This window comes from Meleagris gallopavo, chromosome 1 (genome assembly GCF_905368555.1).
Source record: "Meleagris gallopavo chromosome 1, MGAL_WU_HG_1.1, whole genome shotgun sequence".
Taxonomy (NCBI): domain Eukaryota; kingdom Metazoa; phylum Chordata; class Aves; order Galliformes; family Phasianidae; genus Meleagris; species Meleagris gallopavo.
Genome location: NC_139404.1, coordinates 47,417,990 through 47,444,794, shown reverse-complemented (window position 1 = coordinate 47,444,794; position 26,805 = coordinate 47,417,990). Strand labels below are relative to the sequence as shown.

General features: G+C 43.8%; 7 protein-coding genes across 7 annotated transcripts; 4 read left to right on the top strand and 3 right to left on the bottom strand.

Moving 5' to 3' along the window:
• The first annotated feature begins 2,550 nt into the window (after window positions 1-2,550).
• Window positions 2,551-3,827, top strand: LOC100543595 (histone H4). The gene has a single exon (XM_003202209.5). It carries the CDS (start codon window positions 2,608-2,610, stop codon window positions 2,917-2,919), a length of 312 nt encoding a protein of 103 aa, XP_003202257.1. The 5' UTR covers window positions 2,551-2,607; the 3' UTR covers window positions 2,920-3,827.
• Window positions 3,828-4,542: 715 nt separating this feature from the next.
• LOC100542975 (histone H3) lies at window positions 4,543-5,988 on the top strand. Its single transcript, XM_010709855.4, has one exon. It carries the CDS (start codon window positions 4,596-4,598, stop codon window positions 5,004-5,006), a length of 411 nt encoding a protein of 136 aa, XP_010708157.2. The 5' UTR covers window positions 4,543-4,595; the 3' UTR covers window positions 5,007-5,988.
• A 2,458-nt stretch (window positions 5,989-8,446) lies between these two features.
• LOC146545290 (histone H3) lies at window positions 8,447-9,718 on the bottom strand. Its single transcript, XM_085224497.1, has one exon. The coding sequence runs from the start codon at window positions 8,912-8,914 to the stop codon at window positions 8,504-8,506; it is 411 nt and encodes a 136-aa protein (XP_085080623.1). The 5' UTR covers window positions 8,915-9,718; the 3' UTR covers window positions 8,447-8,503.
• Window positions 9,719-10,006: 288 nt separating this feature from the next.
• Window positions 10,007-10,569, bottom strand: LOC100543128 (histone H4). The gene has a single exon (XM_085224512.1). It carries the CDS (start codon window positions 10,509-10,511, stop codon window positions 10,200-10,202), a length of 312 nt encoding a protein of 103 aa, XP_085080638.1. The 5' UTR covers window positions 10,512-10,569; the 3' UTR covers window positions 10,007-10,199.
• Window positions 10,570-21,872: 11,303 nt separating this feature from the next.
• Window positions 21,873-22,872, top strand: LOC100544999 (histone H1.10-like). Its single transcript, XM_010711867.3, has one exon. The coding sequence runs from the start codon at window positions 21,935-21,937 to the stop codon at window positions 22,598-22,600; it is 666 nt and encodes a 221-aa protein (XP_010710169.2). The 5' UTR covers window positions 21,873-21,934; the 3' UTR covers window positions 22,601-22,872.
• An 863-nt stretch (window positions 22,873-23,735) lies between these two features.
• On the bottom strand, window positions 23,736-24,379 carry LOC100543282 (histone H2B 1/2/3/4/6). Its single transcript, XM_010709876.4, has one exon. The coding sequence runs from the start codon at window positions 24,312-24,314 to the stop codon at window positions 23,934-23,936; it is 381 nt and encodes a 126-aa protein (XP_010708178.1). The 5' UTR covers window positions 24,315-24,379; the 3' UTR covers window positions 23,736-23,933.
• A 146-nt stretch (window positions 24,380-24,525) lies between these two features.
• Window positions 24,526-25,215, top strand: LOC100542821 (histone H2A.J). The gene has a single exon (XM_085224408.1). It carries the CDS (start codon window positions 24,648-24,650, stop codon window positions 25,035-25,037), a length of 390 nt encoding a protein of 129 aa, XP_085080534.1. The 5' UTR covers window positions 24,526-24,647; the 3' UTR covers window positions 25,038-25,215.
• The last annotated feature ends 1,590 nt before the right edge of the window (window positions 25,216-26,805 follow it).

Below are 26,805 nucleotides of genomic sequence, written 5' to 3'. Positions count from 1 at the left end.
TATGTGCCGCAAGTTTCTTTTTCACTGTCCAGATCACAATGCACCCAATCGAGAACTGAGAACTGAGAGGTGCCAGGTCTGTCTATGGGGGGCTCTGTCGATGAGAGGTGTGTTCTTTACTTTGCTGGTGTTCTGCTGGGATGTTAGTGAAACCTCAATTCTAGATCTTCCCAAGCACTGCAGGGTTTGCTTTACAATGACTCAGGATTCGGCCGTCAGGATCAGTGGAAAGAAAGAAGTGCAGAAAAATAGAGTTTTCTCACTCTTCTCAAACACCAAACATAATAAAAACAAACAAATGTTGGGGCCTGCATTAGTCATAAAAATAATTCCTAATCTCATTCATGAGTATGCTGTCACTAGCTAGCCAAAGCAGCATATTATTTTATACTTGCATGCTGAATATTCATGCTCAGTTGTATGTAACTGCCCCAGTAAAAGCATAAATTGCCATTGCCACTTTCGTTTTCTCTGTTTTCTCCACTGTTCACTAGAGGACTCTGTGCCCATTCTATAGCTGAATGCCTTTGGTCACTTTGCTCTTGACTTTTGGAAGATGATTTATGCTTCTCTTCCCGACATAGAAATTGTCTTACTCTCATGAGAACCAGCCCAGTGAGGGGAGACTTTGTGCACTCCTGAGACAGGGAGCCTCATTAAAAGCAGCTGTGTTTCAGATGTATTTTCTCTTCACCAACATGAAAGAAAAACTGGGACAGCAATAATTAAGACTTTGCATAGAACCAAAACTTCCAAAAACTCAACATCTTTTCACTGTGATATTTATTGTGCTACAATTGCCAGGATCAGAGAGAAATATGGAAGACCAGATAAGAAAATGCATGCACACCTTGAGAACAAATGACAGGAAACAGTACTCCCCTGCTCACAAGCTACCAAATCATGTTTTCTTCATAAATCTTTTTTGTTCTATTAAAACTTCTTACATTTTACTTTTCTTTGAATTCTCAACAAATGGGACCCCCGTTTGCCCTAGCTTCATTTGTATCCCCTAGGAATTTACTGGCAGTAGCTGAGGGTCAGGGTGCAGCAACTCAGGAATAGATCCCTGGCTTGACACAGCCAGACAACCAACATGTGCCAGGCTGCCAACACAACAGGACCACAAATAACAATTAATATTTGTGTTGAAAGCTAATTCTGATATGTCTATTAATCCTTTAACTTGAATGCTCACTGTATTCCACCTGGTGTGGCAGAAAGTTTGTTTTAGGCCTTAAACATTGTGTGGCAAACCCAACAAGCTGGCACAAAAGCTGTGGAGTGAGAGAAGCCAGGGACACTGGAAAAGGGAGGGAAGCATTAAGATGAAGGACAAAAAAAATGTATATTGATCATAGATAAATGTTACACTGTATCTCTACGGAAAAAAAGGAGAGGAGGAGAGGGTAGGGGAGGAGGGGAGGAGGGGAGGGGTGAAGCCGCTCAGCTTGAGAGGGAGAGGAGTAAAGCAAGAAGCCGCTCAGCCTGAGAGAGAGAGGAGTAAAGCAACGTCCACGAGAGGACAGCAAACACTCAATCATGGTAACGTTTTTCAGCTTTACTGAATCGTTTTCAGCTCCTGAGCAAAATATTCACTGACTGTTGTGATGATCATTGTTGAACAGTTTCTTGTTTGTAACAGAACGTTTTCCATCCCAGAAGAAATCAAAAGAAGAGGTCTTAATCTTCCCTTAAAGGATAAAAACACTCTTCTTCTTAGGAATTTCATTTTTCCATCTCTAAAAATAGCCACATGGATATTTGCAATACCACAGAAATAGAAAGTGCTGTATATTCATTCAAAGAACTTTTTACCTATAAAAAAAAGAAAGAAAGAAAGAAAGAAAGAAAGAAAGAAAGAAAGAAAGAAAGAAAGAAAGAAAGAAAGAAAGAAAGAAAGAAAGAAAGACAGACAGCAAGTAAGAATTAAAGTCTCTTAATGAACCCTTTGTGTCACACTCTCCTTGAGCAAAAGTTCAGAAAATGAAGGAAATTGAAATGGCAAAGAAATTCAAGGAAGTGGAAATCAATTGTCAGAAATGCTATTGGATGGATTTTGCTGGAAGAAGCTCCTTTACAAAGCAAAAACAAAAACTGCCTCTGAGGAGCAGCTATTTAAAACATTACAACCATATGTAAGAATCATTACTACTGAATAATTAAAGGAACACATGAAACTGTAGGATGAAATACAGACCCGTATTTCAAAATAATATATACAGATATATAAAGAAATGGAAAAAAAAATTTCAGATACAGTAATCAGGAAACCGTTACAAGATCAAGGTTTAGTTCAAATTGAACAAAATTTTAAAAACAAACAAAAAAATAATGATTACAATTAAAAAAAAAATAGTAATAATAAAGCCAGATAGTCAGCTTAAACGAAACAGAAAAGTTTATGCCCCAAGAAGGTAAACTCACAATAAAACACCATTTTTGTGCAAGCGGGGCACAAATGAGCCAACAGAAGACGGATTAGGCGGGAAGAACACCGAGCCCCACCCCTTTCTCTGCAGTCCCCAATCAGGTCGGCTCTCGCACTACAAATATCCCCGCTCCCCAACAGCCCCCACACATTTCTTCTCGGTTATCGCAGCGGTCATGTCTGGCAGAGGCAAGGGCGGGAAGGGGCTCGGCAAGGGGGGCGCCAAGCGCCACCGCAAGGTGCTGCGCGACAACATCCAGGGCATCACCAAGCCGGCCATCCGCCGCCTGGCGCGGCGCGGCGGCGTCAAGCGCATCTCGGGGCTCATCTACGAGGAGACGCGCGGCGTGCTCAAGGTCTTCCTGGAGAACGTCATCCGCGACGCCGTCACCTACACCGAGCACGCCAAGAGGAAGACGGTCACGGCCATGGACGTGGTCTACGCGCTCAAGCGCCAGGGACGCACCCTCTACGGCTTCGGCGGCTAAAGTTACCTGACATTAAGACTTCGCTTTTAAAACACCCAAAGGCTCTTTTCAGAGCCACCCATTTAGACTAGAAAAGAGCTGTAACACTGTCTTTTCGTCGAAAGGCCACCTACTGAACCTGCTGTTACGTAGTAATTTCTTTGAATCGCATTACTGTTTCACAGGTGTTTATAATAATTACCATGTAATGCTTTGCACTCTACTACTAGTAGTGAAGTTAAATTGCCTAGAAGCGGTTTAGTTTACTCCTTCCCCAGTAAATATTGAGCACCCTGCTAATGAAGTATATTATCAAGGCAAATTAACTTCCTTTTTGTTTTTAGGTCTCACAGAGTTTAGTGCAATCTGAAATATTAATGACACTGTACTTGATCTAAGAATTCTTCCTTTAACTGACCCCAAATCACTGTTTGGGGAGGATCAGCATATGGAAGTTTAGAAAGGCATGCATTATAATGGGGGGGAGAGGGGGAGGGAGAAGGAAGCTGATGAAACATGAGTATTTTATTTCTGATGACAATCTTATATGAATTGTTTCTTCATTGTAACCTGGAATAAGTAAGCTGTGTTTTCTGTTGTTTAGTTTTTTAACTATTTAAAGAGTAGATATTTAATAGAGCTTTCTTTAGGGAAGGAAAACACAAATGAAAACCATGTTCCTAGCAAGGTGTTGTAACAATTACTCCAGTCAACTAAAGGTGACCTACCAAAAGGATTTTGTCACAAAATTCTTCCCCTCTATGCTGTCCAGGAAGTGTTTATAAAGTGCTGTAGCTTTACACCTTTCATCATAAAGATCAAGAGGAAATAACAGGAAAAATGTACTTTCCCCCCCTTATTTTATATTAAAAAATACCTGTAACCATTTTCTGCTCATGAAAAACTGTCAATAAATGCTCGTAGTCGTTTCTGGCTCTCCCCCAGCTTCAATGCTCACCAGTACAGATGGGGCAGCACCAGCTGCATGACTTTCACACACTCCTCATGGCTCCAGGATGTTGCTTCTCTGAGCACTCTAAAAATCATTATTTTACTTGATGGCTGTGAGCACTGATTTTGACTTTCTTAGTAAAAATTAATGTGAGAAAAATAGCAGTAGAGATTCATCTTTGCTACTGTTCATATCACACTCAGCTACAAACTTCAGTTACACAGTTTGTCTGCGAGTTGAGAGGAACTGGGAGATTTTTTTTTGAGGCAGTGTGGATAATGTGTCTGTTTCTGTGAGGAGATAAGGAGAACTGTACAGTCTTTTTCTTCTCATTATTCTGTAATAAACATTCTAAAAAAGGAGGAAAAAAAAAAGGAGAGGGGGAGAAAATGTAAACTATTAAAATTAGATGACGTTTCGAGAATTTCTCGTGAATTCCACCCTCCACACGGCTTTTAAGCTGGCACGAATTCGGGTAGAGGGGAAACCGGAGAAGACGGGATGTGACCTCAGTGTCACAAATGGGGCCCCTGCCTCGGCCGTGCACCGAGATCCGAGATTTAGTGGGAGTTACCGGCCGTCGCATTTCTATCTTGCTAGGGCGCAGACAGGGATTTTCAAGGGATCCAATCAGGAGGAGGCTTTCAGTCGTCCAATCAGAGGTGGGGAAGCTCTATAAAAGCCCGCGCTACACCACTGTTTTCAGTGTCTCCGTTATCAGAGGACAGGACGTGGGTTCATTGCGATGGCGCGCACGAAGCAGACGGCGCGTAAGTCGACGGGCGGGAAGGCGCCCCGCAAGCAGCTGGCCACCAAGGCGGCCCGCAAGAGCGCGCCGGCCACGGGCGGCGTGAAGAAGCCGCACCGCTACCGGCCCGGCACGGTGGCGCTGCGCGAGATCCGCCGCTACCAGAAGTCCACGGAGCTGCTGATCCGCAAGCTGCCCTTCCAGCGCCTGGTGCGCGAGATCGCGCAGGACTTCAAGACCGACCTGCGCTTCCAGAGCTCGGCCGTCATGGCGCTGCAGGAGGCGAGCGAGGCCTACCTGGTGGGGCTCTTCGAGGACACCAACCTGTGCGCCATCCACGCCAAGCGCGTCACCATCATGCCCAAGGACATCCAGCTCGCCCGGCGCATCCGCGGGGAGCGCGCCTGAGGCCGCAGCCCATCCCCCTTCTCTTCCGGCAGAGGCCGAGGCAGCCCACACAGACCCAAAGGCTCTTTTAAGAGCCACTCCATGCACAGTAAGAAGAGCTGAAGCACGATTCTCTGTGTTTGAGATGTTTAATCCTTGAACTCTTCGTTTCACAGATCAGTACTTTATTTGCAGCTCCAGCTCCTGATATGTTTTTCATTGCACTGCAATGTCTATAATCATAGTTCATATATCTCCTGAGTATTTTGAGGATGTAAAGTTTTTCAGTAGGAGTTTCATAAGTCTTGGGTTGTAATTTTTGTATTTTGCCAGTAATCAGTATACATATTTGTAGTTGATCCTTTGCTAGCACAGATAGTAATCAGAAGATTCATACAGAGGCTGAGACAGTACTGAGCAATCAGATTCCTGCAGTTAGAGTTCTAAGGTTATATATTAAGGTAAATGCAGCTTTCTCAAATTAAGAACATCTTCAGTACAAGGACCTCTGCTTGAATCTCCATTATCACACACAGAAGAGGGACCAATCTAACAAAGTTTTGTGTGAGTTAAAAATTAGGCTTCAGACTCGTAACAGGGAGCAAAAGGAATTTTCCCATGAATGTGGGAAATAATTTGCTGTCTTCTCCCATGGTTTGAAAGCGCGTGCTCTGTGTCTGGGTTGTGAGGGTACAGAACAGAGATGAGGAGTGCTATAAGATGCGACAGCAGTCACCTCTCGCCAGCAGAAATTTCTATGTGGTATTTGCATTTTCCCTTAGACCTGCTTGCTGTATCTATCAGAGGCAGCATTCCAATGGATGAGAAAAGAAGAAGCCAGTTGCACAGCATGCAGTGTAGGCAGCAGTGCCAAGTGAGCACTGATTTGTTCCTTCTTACTCCACCCTGTCCCATGAAGCTCCTCAAAACAGTTAATATCTGCATTGGAGATAAGATATCTGCGTATCTTATTTTGAAATTAAATTGCAATGGAAGTACAGAACTACGGTGTCACCAAGTATTGAGTGCAATGGCTGTAATCTCTGTAACGGACAGAGAAGTTATGTTTTGATTTCCTATTTCAAACAGAACGTGTATACACACGCACATATATACATACACACACATGTATAGATACACACATGGTGAATAATTTCCACATCTACTTTTGGGAGTGGATTCCATTGACTGCTGTCTGATAGCTCCACACAGTGCCTGGGCCTGCACCATGCCAGGCAGCAGTGTCTGTCCAGCAATGAGCTCTTTATTCATACTGTGACCCCCCTCATCATTTTCAGCTCTGTGTGTTCAAACATTTTAACCTTTGCTAACCTCAAAGTGGTACCTGGCTACAAAGCAATTCCAGCTGAGAAAAGAGTGTTCCTGACATGGAACAATAAAAACAAAAATTATGTAGCCTATTGTCCATAATCTTATAGTCAGATATATATCTAATCCTTTAAAATTACACTTGTGGACACCATCTGTATGTTACTCCAACAGGAGCAGTTTCCATTTATCAGATTTTCATCCCTTGCTCCTCAGGGGTTAATGTGTAAAGAGATAGTCATTTTTTTCAAATTGATCATCCCTTATAGCAACATTGGAGTCATAGAGGGCAGAGTTAGACAGAATAATTAATTTATGTTGTGCGGGACAGAGGGAATTGAGAGTTAAAGTTCACTTCCTACTGAGTGAAGGAAATGCATACATACATATATGCATATACACACACATATCCATGTATATAGTTCTCTGTATGTATGTTCTACATCCCTGTCTGGCTTTCACAACCAGGAATTGCCATTTTCCTTCCCCTTTGTATCTGAGCCTGGAAAAAAGAAGGCTGTGGGGTGACCTCATTGCAGGCTTTCAGTACCTAAAGGGAGCCTACAAACAGGAGGAAAATCAACTCTTTGAAAGGTAGATAACAGCAGGACAAGGGGAAATGGTTTTAAGTTGAGGGAGGGGAGATTTAGGTTGGATGTCAGGGGTAAGTTCTTTACAGAGAGAGTGGTGAGGTGCTGGAACAGACTGCCCAGAGAGGTTGTGGATGCCCAGATTGGATAGGGCCTTGGGCAGCCTGGTCTAGTATTAAATGGGGAGATTGGTGGCCCTGTATGTGGCAGGGGGGTTGGAGATTCATGATCCTTGAGGTCCTTTCCAACCCTGGCCATTCTGTGATTCTGTATCTATGGCTATGCTATGAATATGTCCTGTCCCTGGCCTCTTTTATATCCCATGTGTTATTTCTGAAACAACACACTCCATGAATCTTATTGCGGGGTTCCCTTGATGCCATCCTCACAAAACTACATTCTCACTGGAGACCAACATGGATGATAACATTACAGCAGCATGTGGGATAGGCCACACTGCATTATCGAAGGCAAAGGAAAAGATGCCCTAAGAACCAAAGCCATGGGAATCCAAATGTTTTATTTGTGAGTGAACAGAAAAGATGAGTTCACCAAGATACTGAACAGCTGCATCTGCAAAACCAAGCACAATACAACAGGAAACCAAAGTGAGTCAATACCAACTTCAATTTTCTGTCTACAGAAGTCTAATGAATGAACTAAAATCTAGTAAATATTGGTTCTGTCTTCCTACTTGTATTCCTCTTGCTTCAATCTTCTTCATTTTGGGTTTTTTCCCCCCAAGTTGCTTTTTTTTTTTTTTTCCCCCTTCTCCTTTTTTCTCTTTTCCAAGTGCCCCTGTTGAAAGATACTCAGGCCAATTTATTCAGGTCTCCAAGTAATAAATCAGGCAAAGAACAAGGATAAATAGCAATTTAGATTACGTGAATACCCTAGTTGTCCCTAATACCAGCCTTCATTAATGATTTTGCTTTATTCACTAGGAGAACACTTACATGTCTATTGAAGCATTAAGTTTTTAACTATATCCCAGCACAAGCAATGACTGAATACATTTATAAGGAAAACAATGAAACAAATTAAATTTGTTCTTTTACACACAAACTCAAATAATACCTACCATGTTCCTTAGAAGTACAAACTCCTGCAGTGGACATTAAAACTACACAAAGGACCAATTTGGATTGAAATAAAAGAATTGTGGAAGGTTACTTTAACCTACCATATAACATAGACCTCATGCCAATATTTTAGCAACAGATGTTTCAAAGCCCGAATGAATGCAGCACTTACTATTGATTACATACGTAACAAAAAAAAAAAAAAGCATACACCCCACAGATCTATATTGTATAGACAATGCTTACAGAGAAGGCAGCATACTCCTTAGGGGTGCTTATAAACAATTTCTGCACAATTTCCAGCAACCATCTGTAGGGAAGGTGTAAGGAACACAAAACTACTAATTTTTATAAAGCAGTCCCATAACTATACAATACCTTAGATGAAGATCAAGACGATGTAACTGAAGTATGCAGTTATCAGTAAACAGTGTCACAGCTCCCTTGAGTGGCAACGTGGTGGCTCTTAAAAGAGCCTTTAGGGTGCGGGGATGAAAGAGACGGAAGGACAGCGGCCTCAGGCGCGCTCCCCGCGGATGCGCCGGGCGAGCTGGATGTCCTTGGGCATGATGGTGACGCGCTTGGCGTGGATGGCGCACAGGTTGGTGTCCTCGAAAAGCCCCACCAGGTAGGCCTCGCTCGCCTCCTGCAGCGCCATGACGGCCGAGCTCTGGAAGCGCAGGTCGGTCTTGAAGTCCTGCGCGATCTCGCGCACCAGGCGCTGGAAGGGCAGCTTGCGGATCAGCAGCTCCGTGGACTTCTGGTAGCGGCGGATCTCGCGCAGCGCCACCGTGCCGGGCCGGTAGCGGTGCGGCTTCTTCACGCCGCCCGTGGCCGGCGCGCTCTTGCGGGCCGCCTTGGTGGCCAGCTGCTTGCGGGGCGCCTTCCCGCCCGTCGACTTACGCGCCGTCTGCTTCGTGCGCGCCATCGCTCTAACAAAGCCGAGTCACCACTCAGGAGCACCGCTGAGGAATGGAAGTGAGCTGTGCCTGTGGTTGATTTTATAGTATGCGCCCCTCTCTGATTGGCTGGCTTGGAGAGTCCGTTTTTATTGGATGCTTTTAAATTCAAAAAGTGCGCCTAGAAAGCGCGCCACTTCATTACCGGCTAATGGTGCTTACCTTCCCCCTCACGTGCCGCTTTTGTGTTCAGCTGCGCCCGGTCCGAGAGGCGACTGCCATACTGAGTCACAACCTGCACAAAGTCCGCCCCAAATAGGAAAGAAGAATTCCTACTTGCTCTTTCTCGAGTGCATGAGACACGGACATCCTTTTTATTTCGGCTCATACGTACTCGAGTTCTGGCAACAAATGCGAAACAGCAGTTTCTCAGCAGGAACTCACTTCTGCCAGATCCAGTTACATAAAGAGAATTTGGTGTCATGGTACCAAAGCAGCACAGGGCGGTATCCAGGTGCCTTCTGGTCGCTGTGATTCAAGGAACGGTGCTCCCAGCGTCTGGGAATTGCCAACAGGACAACGAGCGTCGTGCACATTTCTTGGCCGGAAAACACCTCAGCAGAGGCTGTTTCGGGTGAAAGGAAACGGCGTAGGGAAAGCGGATGCACGGAGGTGCACTGCCTTCAGCAGTTCTACGCTGAAATGTGTTTATAAGTTTTAAAACACACTGAGAATACTAGGCTTTTTTTGTACGACTGGGAGATCTGGGATCATTTCGGTATTTAGAAGTGTATGCTCACAGGAAGAGCAGCCGTGCCTAAAACCCTCCTCCATCTCTTCCCCCAACCGCCTTTCCCCACTCCGCAAGGCCCTGTGAAGAACACCGCGATTTGAATACGAATCCGTCCCTATATGCCTTGTTCGCACCCTCAGCACTTCGAACGGATCCTGAGGGGTCCGCGGCGCCTGCCCCGGCACGGAGAGCTCAAAGAGCCTCTCCCGCGATTTAACCAAATTTCTCGTGAAGCAAGCGCTAAAGCTGTCAGCTGCCTACCCGGCTGTTCAGATAGCTATATATTCACTTCTGAGTGATGATCCCCAATCTGATAGATAAGCGCAGCTTCAGGTAACTACTCAGTACTTTAATCTCAATAGGGCCGTCTAGCAAATGATTTACACGTTAAAGTTGTGAAAGAGTGGTTTTAGTATTAAGTCATAACTAGGCTGAAGCGACACAGCTCTTCTCTAGCGTAAGTGGGCGGCTCTGAAAAGAGCCTTTGGGTTGCTGAAAGCGAGCTGTTATCGAAGACGAGTTTAACCACCGAAGCCGTAGAGGGTGCGTCCCTGGCGCTTGAGCGCGTAGACCACGTCCATGGCCGTGACCGTCTTCCTCTTGGCGTGCTCGGTGTAGGTGACGGCGTCGCGGATGACGTTCTCCAGGAAGACCTTGAGCACGCCGCGCGTCTCCTCGTAGATGAGCCCCGAGATGCGCTTGACGCCGCCGCGCCGCGCCAGGCGGCGGATGGCCGGCTTGGTGATGCCCTGGATGTTGTCGCGCAGCACCTTGCGGTGGCGCTTGGCGCCCCCCTTGCCGAGCCCCTTCCCGCCCTTGCCTCTGCCAGACATGACCGCTGCGATAACCGAGAAGAAATGTGTGGGGGCTGTTGGGGAGCGGGGATATTTGTAGTGCGAGAGCCGACCTGATTGGGGACTGCGGTGAGCCAGCGCGCGCGCGCGCGCGCGACAGAGAGAGAGACAGACAGAGAGAGAGAGAGAGAGAGAGAGACAAAGAGGGGGAAGGGTTCCCGCCGTTTTTACTGCCTCCCGCATGGCGGGCGATGACGTAGCGCCCCCAGTGAAACGCTGAGTAGGGCTGTAAGGATTACACCCTCTCAAGTGATTACTCCCGGCTTAGTAAATGGTCGTAAGAATTGGAAAGTGTTTTTCCTCCCTCTATCAGTATTTCTATAAACCTTTTACAAGCATGTACTTGTATTTTATTGTTTTGTACCACCTCACGTTTGTTTGAATTACTTTAAATTCCCAATGTTTTCTCACTATGGTTTATTTATTGTTTTCTCCTTTCATTTTTCTTTTTTCATGTTTCTAGAATTTAATGAACTTTCCTTCAGAAGTTTTAATGTTTTGAAATGTTGTTATGCTGCTTTTGCACTTGGGTGGACTTTGCACATTTGTGCTGTCAGATTTTCTAAAATGCAGTTTTCATTGCTTGATTTCTATTTCTAAAATAGGGAAATTGATACTCTTTCCTTTTTTACACAAGCAAGTTCTGAGTCTATTAGCTTATATTCATCATCTTACATTTATATATATAATAGAAGATTTTTTTAGGTAGGTACATCGATATTAAATTGTTACCACTTTTCACTTTGGCTCATTTGTTTGTTTGGTTTTGTAAGAAGGGGGTTATCATCTCTCAAGTTTGATTTTATTATGTCCTCTCAAGTGTCATTTCAACATATTATTTTTTAATTCTACAATAAGTAGAACATAAATCATTTACTGAGCTGCTAGGTACTGAACTGGCACTTCACTCTGTTCAACAATAAAGGAATAGCTGAAGGAGGTTTTTGTTCAAATTTTGGTTAATCGTTAGGCTTAAAATAGGAAATAATTATCCTGACTATTCAAAAGTTGTTTCTTACACTACCCTAAAATATTTTCATGGTCAGTATCACTTATATGTCCTTTTCAGCTGCTGTAGTTCACTTAGGCATCCACATTTTTTTTTCTGTTAACTTTAAAACTATGCCTCTGGTTGCACAGATGAGGAGTAATGCTTAGCTTCTATGTAATCATATAATTTGTCACAATCTAAATCCCCTTAGATTTGTTGTAGTCCTCCTCATACATACTTTCTCTACCTCAGAGGAGTTACCACTCATCTTCTGCTTTTTGTATCCTAAAGAACTGCTTTGCTTGTTTGTTTCTAAGTTAGTTATGATGGTTTTTCCCTTACTTACAAGTGCCTCGTTAGCAGCAGAATGCTGTATTCCAGAAGTCTTCCCTTTCTGCTCCTCGGCCCCCCAATACCTGGTAGTGACAGTGCTCTCGCAATAGCATTTGCCACTTAAAAAAAAATATTTAGTACATAGATATACTAAAGAAATATTCACAAGATGGATCACAAGACATCTAATTCTGCAAGGCAGAGGCAAATGACTCTGGTGCATTGAGAACAAGCCCTGTCTGTCCATGTGATCTTTGCACTCATCTTTCGGATTACATTTGCAAGTTCTTGGCTGCCGTGCTCAATACATCGGTTTTCTTCGTCCTGTAGTTAACTAACATGATGTTTTCTCATTTGTGTTTAAAGTCTTGCACTAGAAAGGACTTCTGGAGGGTTTTGTATATGCACTGGAAACCTTAGAATTACAAATTAGAATATGATTCTATGAATTATGATTCTATGAATTAGAATGGGATCAATTAATCCTGACTTTAGAAATAAAATCATTAATGAAATGGAAGTGGAATTCCAGATATCAGATCTCAAACCAATATTAGACAAAAATAAAAACAAAATACTGCCAGACATTATATTGTAGAAACATCCATGAGTAATCTTCTGGAAAGCTGCCTATACTTTTCAAACTAGCAGTTTGCAGTGTTTTATCAGTATTGGTGAACTGGTACTTCTTCCACTGACCACTCACGAACAGATGCTACTTCATTCTCTACTTGAAATATTATCTGTCAGTTATGAAGGGGAATAAAATGGAATTGTGATCTTCTCTTTGTGAATGAGAAAGGTCATACAGACCCTAACTTTGCATTGCTCCATGCTCCTGTTATCCACCATGCTGAAAACATACCAGATCTCACCTGGGCTGTCTGGGGAAATGAAAAATATTTTTCCCTTGGAGTGAGAATCTGCGCAATTATGGCAGACCAGCCCACCCCGTAACAGAGAGGAGAAGAAGAAAAGAAAATTAATGAACTTTGCTAAGGAAAGATGAACTTGTGTCAGCACCAGTGAGACTGGAGAGTAACTGGTTAAAAATAAGAAAGAACTGTCAGTGGATCACCAGGTTCCCTCAGATCATGACAAAAAAAATTATTTTCTCCCTGCTACAGCATCATGGAAGGTATGAAGTGAAAATGTATATGTGGTTCAGCCCAACATAAGTTATAGAAGCTGGACACATACAGAACAAATTTTGAAGAGAGTAATGGGCTAGAGGTGACAAACAACTTACTCCTTTTGGGTGACTGAGGAAGGTGGATGTTGTAACAATGAGTATATAGAGACCGGTAATGAGAATCATGTTTGCAATGATATTCAGCTGTATATCACAATTGATATATTGTGTTTCTGATGTAATCTCAGTAAATAACTGCATAACTCTCTTAAGTCAAAATCTCGTGTAATTAAATAAATATTAAATTCTTCTCACTTGGGATATCTAAAAGAAAATGCTTACAGAGCTCTGGACATTGACTGCAGGGAAATGTGGTGGATGGCAACCTGTCACATGTAGATACAACTGCAAACAACACACCAGATACAATCCAAGTATCTAAATCTACCCCAGTAGTCCTCATCCTCTGTATCCCCGTGCCCACATATTCCACTTTTTGTGCCACACTGCAAAGCTGAGATTCTGGTGTTTACAGTCGCCTTTTTTCTGATCCAAAAAATGGGGCTGCTTTGGATTGTTGATAACCTTTCTCTTGCTGCCATGTCTAGAGACCACACAGGCTCCAACAGGACAAGGAAAGTGCTCCAGCATGGCCCAGCAGCTTGCGCTGACCTTTGAGGGAAGCCATTTGTTACGCACAGAGCGTGGCTTCTTACACATCAGAAAATGATCCACATGGGCAACATTTTCCAGAAGACCTCTCACTTCCTTTGTGCCATGCCAGCTGCCCACAAAAGAGTAAGTGCAAGCTGTCTGAGTTACTGCTTTGTTCTTCTGCAAACCAGCAGGATCTGTCTGCCGTTTCCTCATGGAAAATGATGATATCACAGCTTTGGTCTCCAGCAGCGATGGCAGGAAGGGCCACTGCACACACATTTCCCAAAGAATGTTGTCCTTGGCACCCACACCTAAACACTGTGAGTCTGATATCTACCTTGACAGGAGGAGGCTTCCAAAGGCATTGTCCCCCCCCACACCACACACAGATTACAGGCTAAAATACATCGGTCTCTCTTTACCCTGTCACAGCCACTTGGCAGTCTAACAGTTCTTCCCATGCTAGTGAGGTAAGGACAGGTGCTGACGGGCTCCCTAGATAGCTGGTATAGCTGAGTAGCAGTATGGGGAAAGGCTGAAGGAACTCCTAGACCAATGCTGGGGTGTTGGGAAGATAATAAATACCTCGTTCCTTGAGATAAGCTGTTTCAGAACAGGAGAGAGAAGACAGGGTAGTAAGTTGAGGGTGGGCTCCAGTGCACTGCTTTGTCCATGTTGTCTTCCCTGGATTCCAGGCTTCCCACAGGGAGAAAGCAAAGGGCTGAGTCCAGAACCAGGCTTCTCCAATGTCTCTACAGGCAATTTTAGAGCAGGGTGGCCCATGCGGTCAGAGCTTTGTACCGCACCGTGCATATCTGGTCCTGCACTCAGGTGAGAGGCAGCAACCCAGCTGCTCAACAACTCAGCTGACATTTGGCTGCTTCCCTTAAATTATTACTTTGCTTTCCAACGGGGTATGTGAAGCACACAGGTCTCCTGATACATTGATGCATTAAGCATGAGTAACATATTACAGAAGTCTGTTAAGAATAACATTTGCTACACAGCAGAGGCTTTTAAGTCCCTCTCTTTGCCTGGGATCCTGCAGAGATGCACTGGGCAAGAAGCATTTCTTTTGAACTCTGCCAGCTCCTATAGAGTCCTAAGTATGTAACAGCAGCTGAAATACTGTCTCCCCCAAGCCGCCTTTCTGGGACATAGTTTTCAAAAAAATGAACCTACTGTTCCCATTCATGTTAAAAGATATTTGATTTTGTCTTGAGCTGTGTGTTTCTGGAGGAAGCCAAGTCTGTAAAATGGTGACGTGTGTTGTGTCGGTGTCTCCAGATACTACTGCTGTGCTTTTGTCTTTGTTTCAGTAATATTTCTGTTGGAAGACCAAATGTTTCATTTGAAACCTCAGCTGCTCACAGGGTTTTATTTATTCTTGAGCAACAGTCATCCCTTTGAAGGCCCAGCAGTTGGTAAAGATGACCCTAACCTTAGCAGGGAGCTCGAGCTTGTCATTTCCTAGCCCATGCTGATGGAAACATTTGTCCTGTTTTATGTGCAGAAATTTGCATTTCTCCATAACAAGCTGCATGAGATTTCTTTTGGCTGAATCTTCAAGTTTACTGAAGTCCTTTTGAACAGAATGTCTTAATTTTTGCTCTCCTTACCTTCCCTAACTTAGTGTCTTCTACATATGCTAACGGTACAGCCTGTCTTATCATCTAGGACATTAGAGAATACAGTCAAATAGTATGAAGCCCTGGGAAATTCTAATCATCTATGAGTTGTTCTTCTCGAAGCTGTTAACTGCTGTGCTTTTGTACCACTTTGTGGCCAATTTTCAAGTACCTGATGGCCTGCTGAACTGCCTCTACTCCCCCGGATCCCAGATAAGATCTCAAACGAAAGTGCTGTGGGAGACTATTCCAAAAAATGTTACTGAATGTAAAGTGCAGTGCATCCCTGGCCCACAGATTCTCTTTGGTCTATAGTTTTGAGACAATTACAAGTATCAAAGCATCAGCAATTTTACTGTCCTCCATTCACTATCAACAATTATACCCTTTTTATATCTGATAACAGTTCAGCATCACTGATCATTGGGCACTCCGCAGTCTTCCCAAGCTATATCTCCCAGTGTGTCACTCCACTCATTTTTAGAAATTACCCCTTACTTTTAATTTACTGCAGCAAATATTTTCTTCTATTTTCTTCTATTTTCAGCAATGTTCATGGAGAAATATAATTCCCTTCCTTTAAATGGTACAAGTGTTTTTGAAGGAATATTAATTTTTCAGCCCACTCTTTGAGTCAGGCAATTCCAGCTGCATGTGCCCTTTTATCAGGGAGTCGCTCCCAGTCTTGTGATAATTGCTGTTGCTTTCCCCTGCATGTTTCCTTTTTTCCCCCCACTTCTTACTAGCTGTAATTCAGTACAAAAGCCATGCATAAAACACCTAAGTGAGACCACACTGGTCCTGACTACAGTGGGAGATCTTCTTCATTTGTGGTGCAGATATAATCATTATGTTCCTCCCTTAATTCTTATTTTCCTCCCTTGATTTATTATCAAGTTGTATCTGTATCATTACAGGTTATAGTTATAGCCTGAAGATAATTTCAAGTGGTAGTGCTACCCTAAACTGCTACCCTAAAGCTGATACATTTCTTTCCAAGTGAATTTCACAGTTTTAAAGATAATGTCTTCAGTTTACAAAGAATTTTTCACTTTCAAACCTCAGTTATTCTAGATTTCTTGTTGGCACCTGTAACACTGCTAGATATGCACTGTAAATTATTATTCAAATCAATAATAAAATTGTATCAGGCCAAAGACTGACTCTTGCAGAACAATGCTTGACACGGCATTCTAATTTAATAAATGGCAATTATAAACTTTCAAATAAAATTTTGTTACCAGTGTGCATGTGTTTGTTTTCTGGTAGCCAAAGTTTCCCTGGTTAGTAATTTTAGTTACAATATTTTCCTACACTTAGGAAAACTTCCAACATTAAGTTGGAAAATTGAAATGGAGGCAAAATCTGCAATGTATCAGTTAGCAATAGAGAAATATTCCATTCTCTACTGAGAGTCTTTCTAAAGTTGATTTTAGAGCAAGTAGTTTTGCACCTTCTTTGAATTTGGCTGACATGGTTACAAGGTGCTCCTTTCCTGAGGTGTGCTGAGCCTGGGCCCTGTAGTTTGGTTCTTGTCCATGTTATTTAGACACCTTACGGGTAACAGAGTGATTTTCAGGTAGGGTGTAGATCTGGATCTACTGAGTATTACCACAGGTTAGCCTTCAGCATTCCTTTCATTTAGCATGATATCTTATGAAATTGTACCTAAGAACATACACATCCTCATTGCTGCTGAAGGGATAGGATGTGGATGTTGTACGCTGATGATCTAATGTCAATTTACAGCACGGAATGGGTTAGTACTTGTAATCTGACTCTCTGGAATCTGTGTTGTGCATTACCAATTTTTTCTCTTTTTTCCAGTCACTTAGTGAGAGTTATAGTAAGGGTTACATTTCATTTCCACATGTAGGCATGTGTGTCCTTTATTTATATGCTTCCTCCTGCTGCTGCAAACAAGACTACAGTTATATCCCCAGTAGAACAAAATTCTGTTCATAAAGCAGATTCCTATATACAATAATGGTAATAATACTCAGTGACAGATATAGAGAAACAAAACATAGTTATGCAGGGATTTCTGTTCCACATTTTCCAGGTGGATAAAGAGATTTTCATCCTCAGTCATGAAAAGGGACTGCTACAATTTTTGCTGCTTAGCAAACATGGCAGAGAAGAGAGTGGCATTGTTGTGTTTCTTTTAGCTACTCACATGCAAGAATTCACTAGATCCTGATTAGGCACTTCAATCACTCTTTTTTTGTTGTTGTTTTGTTTTGTTTTGTTTTGCTTTGCTTTGTTTCATTTTTCTATGCATTGCCTTTTTTGTACAAGAAATGTATACCAACCTATTGATGTACTCTGGTTTTAGGGGCTTAGGGTTGTATTCTTATTTGAAATAGAAGATTTGCTAAGACTCCAACTAGCCATTACAAGTCCTGCACTCATGGACACCATGATCACAAAGCCAAGACAGGGCAATTCAAACTGGTCTTCACAAGCCTTGAAAATAAAACTGTGTGAGAGGTAACAGCATTTTTTTCTGAAGCTAATTTTAATTAATGACCAAAAGTAAAAAAAATAAAAATAAAAATAAAATGGCAGGAGTACAATTCAACATTATTCCTTATATGGGTTTCATAAATTAACATGGATAAGTACTAATTCCAAATGAGTACTGATGGAGGTGATTTTTTCCCTTCACTCAGCACTGATGAAAACTGTCCAGTGACAGGATAGGAAGAAATTGTCACAAACAAAACACAGGAAATTCTACTAAAACTTAAATAATATATATAAGTTTTTTATTGTAGAGATGGTCAAACAGTAGAACAGTTTGCCCACTGAGGTTGTAATGTCTCCCTGCTCTAGCTGGCCATGCCTTGATCCTGGGCATTGCACTCAATGATCTGCAGAGACGCTTTCCAACTTCCACTATTCCACTATATAGTAAAACCACTGCAGTCTGACAAATCACCGTCGTTACTTTCAAGCGTTCACATCACTGGCAGCAATCCTCCTTTGCTGAACGTAAGTAAATAGGAAAACTACCATGGAGACTACTAGACCCTTCTATGATGGGAAGAGTGCTGTGGGAACATCCCTTTTGTATCTCAACGCTTAAGAACTCAGTAATATGATGTACCTCAAAGGTATGTTTACTTCTAGATATATTTAGCACTCCACTGTGTTAGACTAACAAGAATGAGAAACATTTTTTTCTTCATTTGTTTTCTTTTGTCCTGCTTTGAATGTAGCAGAGGCCAAAATTGTTCCTGAACACAAGGATGAAACAATGTTGTGGCAATGCACATGTGTTGAAGAAAGAAAGCAGCAGCAGAGATCCTTCTATATGCAGCTGCAAGAGAACTTTCTTACATTCAGTTTCCTAGAGATAGAAAACAAAGTACCTCCATCTGTCTCAATAACATCAACAGGCTGTTCCAGTATGGGTCAAATTATTTGGCATGTTTTTAGAACTAGGTTTCTTGACTTATACCAAATAGAAAAACGCTTTTCTCAGCCTTCTAAACTGTTTTGTTCCTGCAGGTAGTAGAGTAGAAGGCAAAAAAGATATATTTATTAGGACACGTGATGCCTTAACACTGGAACATCTGGTGACATATTTTTCTCAGCTTTACTGAGGTGCATATGTCAAGCAATGCATGTGACTTTATCAATGGCATTTTGACATCTTAATTCTACCTTACTGTATAAACTTTGCAATTGGTTGAATCAGTGTTGGCAACAAATTTGCCATGCAGCAAAAACTTGACTAATGTTTCTTGATCTTATTATGTGCATATATTTTTAATGATTAGTATTAAGAGTAGTTATCTGAATGCATGCAAAAACATCCTTTATCAAGAGAATAGGATACTTATATTAAAAATTAATAATTTCTCTGGGTCTTCAATATGCTAAGAAGAGTAAACACAATTAAAATAATCAAGTTTTTCTCTCGACAGCTATTTCCAGAAAAGCAAACTTGAAAATTGTTCAGAGTTTCTGACAGGTTTATTTTATCCAATTAACTAGAGAGATTCAATTCCACACCCAAGGGAGGGAAAAATCAACAGGAAAAGGAAAAATGAAAATGGAAAGGGGAAAGAGAAAGAGGGGAAGGGGAAAGAAGAAGAAAGGAGAAAGGAGAAAGAAAAGGAAAAAGAAAAAGAAAAAGGGGAAAAGAAAAATAGTAAAAAGAAGAAGGAAAAAAAGAAGAAAAAAGGGCAAGGAAAAAGTTCTATTCACATCACCTCATAACTCTAAAGGCCCACTCTCCACTCTTTAAAAACTTTTCAGAAATATCGATCAAGACCGGACAACTTCTCAGTGATCAGAAAAAGGGGAGTAGGGGTGAGCTCTGTGCAGGTCTGATGCCTGAGGAACAGGCAGGATGAGGGATGCTGACAACTCAGCATTGGATGTGAACTGCCAAGTCTGTATTCAGGTGTCTCAGACTGCCAGGGAAAAACAAGGAACTTCAGAAGTGCGACTCAGAACAGTCAGCACTTGAGGGAGGGATAAGTTTAAAAACATTTGGATTTATATCAACTCATTGAGAATTAAATGAGGAGAAGCCAACATCCATCAGATCAGATGATCTCACCACCACTGCCTGCACTTCTGGCCCAGAAGAGTGCCTTACATCAAACAGACCCACATACCTGACAACCCTTCCTAGCTCTGTTCTATCTATCACTTGCAGACTGATTCTGTTTTAGAGAAATCTCCATCTGTTTTGGGAAATAAGCATCATCTCCTTTTCTAGCAACTAACTTTTTGTCTCTCAGAATTTTATTCCCATCTCTCATGCAGGTGCTCAGAGCTTTGTGGTTACTGTGGATTTGCCCTGGCTGCTCACCTGGGAATGACGCCACCTGAAATGTGTGGCAGATCTCAGTGCCCAACTCAGGGCACCTTCCAGCCTGGCTTCAGCAGTGGGTACCGAACAGCCAGAATCTCCCCTTCCTCTGCCTTTACTTTCCTCTCCTTCGGTGTATCAGCTGGCACACATACAGACATGGCAAAATAAAAATTTTTTTGAATTACATGAGAAGATAAAACAGTGACAGTTCACTGTTTACACTCTGGCTATTCTACTGTATCTCAATACTCCTTGCTATTTTGGTATATTTCTTTTAAACTAAAACCACTTAATGTTAAGAATAACTTCAGCACTGGTCCAGTGAAACTACACGACAAGGCCTTCTGCAGAGTATTATTTATCTTCATGAATCTCAGATTCATCAGTGCTAAAAGAGATGCTCTCTTATATAACTGCCCACTGACGTTTTATATGGTAGCTATTTCTAAAGTGCAATGGACAAAACAATTTGGGGATTAATTTGTTATTTTTCAGTGAAGGAATAAATTTCAGTCTGCTTTATAATTAGAAACCAGCTGATGCTTCTGAATTCTAATCAGCACCAAAATTATTGCAATCAATCCTTACCAATATTTAAACTAATGAGCAAACAGAATTATTTTCATTTGTCATGTGAGACAATAATTAAGTGAAAATCAAAATGATTTTAACTTGTGAGGATTATCTGAAAATTATATCACTATATGAGCATTTATATTACGAGGATTTGTCTGACTTTTCTTTTTTCTCTTGAGAATCACAGATTTTGTAAAGATTATGGTGGGAAAAAAGCCTATATTCAAATATATGTAAATAAATGTTGTATGAGTCGTTCTGTTCTCTGAGGTCGATTTCCATATTATATTTATTTGGGGAGAAGAGAAGCTTCAGTTTGTTCCACTAATGTTTGAGGATGATGTGACACATCTTTGCGTATATAAATGTGTTGGACGTTCTTCTCCTTCCTTCTTGCTTCTGACTTTTGCAAGTTTAAAGAACAGCAATACAGTGTACTGTAAAGGACAAAACATCGAGCTTGCAGCTTATTTCGACTTTATTAATGAGGCAAAAACAGCTTCGTTTTTTATATACAAAAGCTATTTCCAAAAACAAAACAAAAAAATAAATCAAAATGCTACCATTCCCTCTCAGAACATAACAAAACACGAGCAACATTGACATGTTCCAGCATGTACATTCCTCTGGATGTATCTTATCTTCTCAAAACACAGAATTTTGTGAGAATACCGTATTCTTAATAGTTAAAGATACGGTTCAGGGAGGCGATTCTCTATCCATATTCAAAGCTCAGCCACGAAATTGTGTTACTTCCTTCTCTTTGAACTCAATTTGCGACAAAAGTATTGAAGCTACCCCCTCAGTATCCATCCTGTTCTGCAGAAAAGCCCCTAAAGAACAAATCTGCGCTACGGGGGAGATTTTTTGACGAAAGTTTTTTTTTTAATTTAGACGGAAAAACAAAAGTTCGCCTTCCCCAGGGTCTTCCCGGACGCAGGACGGCACGTTAAACGCGTCTTTTTGCTCTCGTCCTGGATGCCCGCGGGGACAAACTCCCCAGAACGAAGCTTCAAGGTCTTCCCTTCACCCCCTGAAGAAAGCGGGGTGATTTCGCGGCCGGCATTTTCCAAAAAATACGAATTTATAACTCCGAAGAAACACAGACTCGGAGGACGGAAAGCTCTTCCTGGCTAACAGTTAGGCGGGCTCTGCAAAGCACCAATCACAGATCACCGCTTCGCTATAAATTCAGGCATCGGGGTTACTGTAGCCCAATTACTTTCTTTTGATTAGGAAGAAGTCTCTGCCGCGATGTCGGAGACCGCTCCCGCCGCCGCTCCCGCTGTCGCGGCCCCCGCCGCCAAGGCGGCCGCGAAGAAGCCGAAGAAGGCGGCGGGCGGCGCCAAAGCCCGCAAGCCCGCGGGCCCCAGCGTCACCGAGCTGATCACCAAGGCCGTGTCCGCCTCCAAGGAGCGCAAGGGGCTCTCCCTCGCCGCGCTCAAGAAGGCGCTGGCCGCCGGCGGCTACGACGTGGAGAAGAACAACAGCCGCATCAAGCTGGGGCTCAAGAGCCTCGTCAGCAAGGGCACCCTGGTGCAGACCAAGGGCACCGGCGCCTCCGGCTCGTTCCGCCTCAGCAAGAAGCCGGGAGAGGTGAAGGAGAAGGCTCCTAGGAAGAGAACGCCCGCGGCCAAGCCCAAGAAACCGGCGGCCAAGAAACCTGCCAGCGCAGCCAAGAAGCCCAAGAAGGCGGCGGCGGCGGCGAAGAAGAGCCCCAAGAAAGCCAAGAAGCCGGCGGCCGCAGCCACCAAGAAGGCGGCCAAGAGCCCTAAGAAGGTGACCAAGGCTGCCAAGCCCAAAAAGGCGGCGACTGCCAAAAGCCCGGCCAAGGCAAAGGCAGTGAAGCCCAAAGCTGCCAAATCCAAGGCGGCCAAACCGAAGGCAGCCAAGGGAAAGAAGGCAGCGGCCAAGAAATGAAGTATTGATGTGGAAATACTTAAACCCAACGGCTCTTTTAAGAGCCACCCACTACTGTCCGAAAAAGAGCTGAGACACTCGGACAGTAAGCTCCACGCCTGCAGCGAAGCTCACGATTCGCCATTATTTACCCGCGATCAAATGGCATGCTCGCCTGCAGAAATAGCAGGACTCTCAGCTGCGGGACGTGGTTAAGATAGGGCTGGAAAAAAATAAAGTTTGCGCTCTCTGGAGGAGAGGGGGGAAAAAAAAAAAAAAAAAAACACCAAAAACACTCTCTTTGGGCTGCCTTTGTCTGAGTACAGCAGGACAGAGGTGCGTGTGTTAAAGGGACTGCTGGGGCGGGTATCGCTCTGGGGCATGCAGGTCTCTCTCGGTGCTTTAACTCAGACAATGCAGTTCCTAACAGTCTGCGCGCTACCGCCACGCCTCTTAGGGACCGGTGCTGCCAACTCTCCGGCAGGGCTCCTCCGCGTCCTTGGCAATGACCTTCCGCTCGGCGGGGGACTTTTTAATTCCTGCACAGCTTCACAAAACTGCTGTTAGAGCCGTAGAGCGACGGGGCGGTGCAAGCAGCGCGCTCTCTCCCTCTCCCACCGCCGGGCGTGGCGCTCACGGAGCTCACCGGGGCCGCTGCCGGACGAACTCAGAGCGGCGCAGGGCTGCCTGGGTCGCCCGGCTCTGCCTGAAGCCCATTCTGATTGGATGATGGGAGAAACCGCGGCCGCTCATTGGACGACTGGAAAAATTCAAAAAGCCCGCGCTGCGAACTCGGCTAGGAGCGCTGCCGCCGGACAGCTCCGCTCAGAAAGCGTCTGTTCCACCGCTCGTACCGTTGCTAGGTCTGCAGGGGTAATCGTTCTCCGAAAGCCAAAATTTCAGCTCAGAGAAACGGTAAGACCGCTTAGGCAAAAAAAAAAAAAACTACTAGTTTACTTTCTCCTCTAGCGAATGTGCTAGTGGAGCTATTGAAAGATAGGAGATTCTTTAAGAGCAATGTAGTACTGCAGTGCAACTACTGAAATCGAGGTTAAAACAAACTACTTGTGTTTACTAGATAATAAGACACACAATGCTTACAAAACGAATTAATCATACCTGAAATGGTTTAACACACAAAGCATTGACCAATGAATCTAGAGATAGATCTTTATTTAGCGTTTGCCCTGAATAACACAGAATCAAGCAAAAGTTGTCCAGATGAAATAATCGCATCTTATTTAAGCCTTCAAACCAGTAAGACATGGAAACATGCTGTGTTAAAGCTCTTTCAAGGAACATGTGGGTGGCTCTGAAAAGAGCCTTTGGGTTCAAAGTAAGAATCAGGACCACTCTACTTGGAGCTGGTGTACTTGGTGACCGCCTTGGTGCCCTCCGACACCGCGTGCTTGGCCAGCTCGCCGGGCAGCAGCAGCCGCACGGCCGTCTGGATCTCCCGCGACGTGATGGTCGAGCGCTTGTTGTAGTGCGCCAGGCGCGACGCCTCGCCGGCGATGCGCTCGAAGATGTCGTTGACGAACGAGTTCATGATGCCCATGGCCTTGGACGAGATGCCCGTGTCGGGGTGCACCTGCTTCAGCACCTTGTACACGTAGATCGAGTAGCTCTCCTTGCGGCTCTTCTTGCGCTTCTTGTCGCCCTTTTTCTGGGTCTTGGTGACCGCCTTTTTGGAGCCCTTCTTGGGGGCGGGCGCAGACTTAGCCGGCTCAGGCATTTCTACCACGCTACTTCCTATCCGCTGAAAAGTGAACTGCGTCTAAGATGGCTGCGGCGCCCGTATTTATAGGGCTGTTATGCAAATACAGAGGCTCCAATTCGCGCAATACGATTGGTCCTTTCCGTAAGGGGTGTTTCTTTGTTTCTGATTGGCTGCAATAAGATCCGCTCTTTCATTGGTTGTTTTCACAATTGTTGATTCCAGCCAATCACCGGCCGCTACTCCCGCCCTGAGAAGGGATAAAAGGGGACGAGCGCCTGCGTCAGTATGATTTCCTCTGTATTGTTTCTGGCTTGGTGAGTTTAGTAATCTCTTGTTGCTAGCAATACCATGTCGGGCCGCGGGAAGCAGGGCGGGAAGGTCAGAGCTAAGGCTAAGTCGCGTTCATCACGAGCCGGGCTGCAGTTCCCTGTGGGCCGCGTACACCGGCTGCTACGGAAAGGTAACTACGCGGAGCGGGTGGGGGCCGGAGCACCCGTCTACATGGCGGCCGTGCTGGAGTACCTGACGGCCGAGATCCTGGAGCTGGCGGGCAACGCGGCCCGCGACAACAAGAAGACGCGCATCATCCCCCGCCACCTGCAGCTGGCCATCCGCAACGACGAGGAGCTCAACAAACTGCTGGGCAAGGTCACCATCGCGCAGGGCGGGGTGCTGCCCAACATCCAGGCCGTGCTGCTGCCCAAGAAGACCGAGAGTCATAAGGCTAAAAGCAAATAATCTCTGCTAGTGAACCTGGTTAGAGTTTTCAAAACATAATATAACCCAAAGGCTCTTTTCAGAGCCACCCACTTTCTCAGAAAAGAGTTGAGTTGCTTCTTTAAAGTAGTATCTTCATGTTAAGTGTTTTGTCTGTGCTGTCTGTTTTTAATGCATTGAGTAAAATTTCTGGCTTATATATGACTTCAGTCTTTTTTTTTGTAACGTCCTGTTTTTGCTGTTTTTGACTTCTGGTGTTTGACTTGTAATGAAAAAGTAGAATATCTGTTTATTAATGTTTCATCTGCTCAACATTAATGGTTTTTGTTATACTGTGTAGTATGGCTTGATGGTATGAGATAATGGGCATTAGCTATGAGATAAGTAACTGAAGTAAGATAAATTGATGAATGCCCCGAAGTTGATGTGTAGGCCTTGAACTCAGTACTGTAATGTTGTCCTGTAGCTGAACTTATTTAGAAAGAGATCGGGAAACTCTGTAGGGAGAATAACTTAATTTGGTCTGAATCCTGGACTAATCTGACTTGCCCAGTAGATGCATCAACTGTAGCATTTTTCCTTTCAGAAAAACTGTGCAGCTCTGGCAGGTTTCTATTTAAAACAGGATTTTCAAACCTGCTGGTCTTTTAATGGTCTCATTGCGTAGCTACTCTCCTGTTATGTCAGTTAATTGTAGGCAGTATGACAGGAATTTGCAGACACAGGTATCACCCAAAAGCACTGTGCTAAAGCACCTCTGATTTGCTGATGTGTGTTATTTGAAAGGCTGTCTGACTCCTGCTGGGATGTTCCCTGGAGTTCCATGACTGCAACAAGGCCACAGCTCCCACGTGTACAGCACTTCCTCCAAGGAAGAGGGCTGCTTTGAAAGAAGAAAATAGCACCTATAGCACACCGCTGCTGTAACAGAGGAGCTCTCTAGGTAGGGCTCTTCTGTAATTGAAGCGAGTGGCTGGGGATTGTTGGTATGGACGTAACGGAAGAGCTGGATGGTGCAGCAGGCTGGCCCCATCTGGTGACCTTACCTGTGCCTCGTGGTTCTGTTTGTAAGTGGATAAATGTAAAGTTGATAAATTTTTAAGAGTTTATATTATTCATCCTAATTAGCTGCTGCTAAATGTCTTCAGCTGCTTATTTTTCCTCTTGAAGAGTTGCAAAGGCGGTAGTTTTCCCAAGCACATCTTTTTTTATACTGAGTCTCCAGGGCAGATATTGCAATCCATCGGAGATGCACAGATACCTGCAACAAAGCACTGGAATGCTGGAGAAAGCCCAGGGCGCTGCATCCAGCTGTGGGAATGCAGCACATCCTGCCTGTGGCAACCAGCTGGCACCACCAGGAAGGGCTCTGCTGCTCTGAGTGTGGGGGTAAGCCCAGCACAACTTGCAGAACTCTCAATCTCATCTTCATAGTCTCATTCCAAACACAGTAGATTTCACTCAGTTGCTCACTTCTGCAACCGGAGCTTCACCTTCTGGGATGCTTTTTTCTTGCTTCATAGCATTCCTTGTTTTCATTCCTAGCTGCCAGCAGCTGTAATGCTGTGAGTCTCACACTGCTACCACACTGGGGGTCAGACCTCCACATCCTGTAGGTGAGGCAGTTCTGGGGTAGTTGGCTGAGCGACCCAAGTGCTGCCAAACCTCCAATGATTAAAGAGCAGCTGCTTTCAGATGTAGTAAAGTTAAAATAATTATTTTCTCTCATTTGCATAAAAAGTAAACTGTACTAAAGAGGAAATCCTTACCCTGTGGTGCCCCTGTTAGC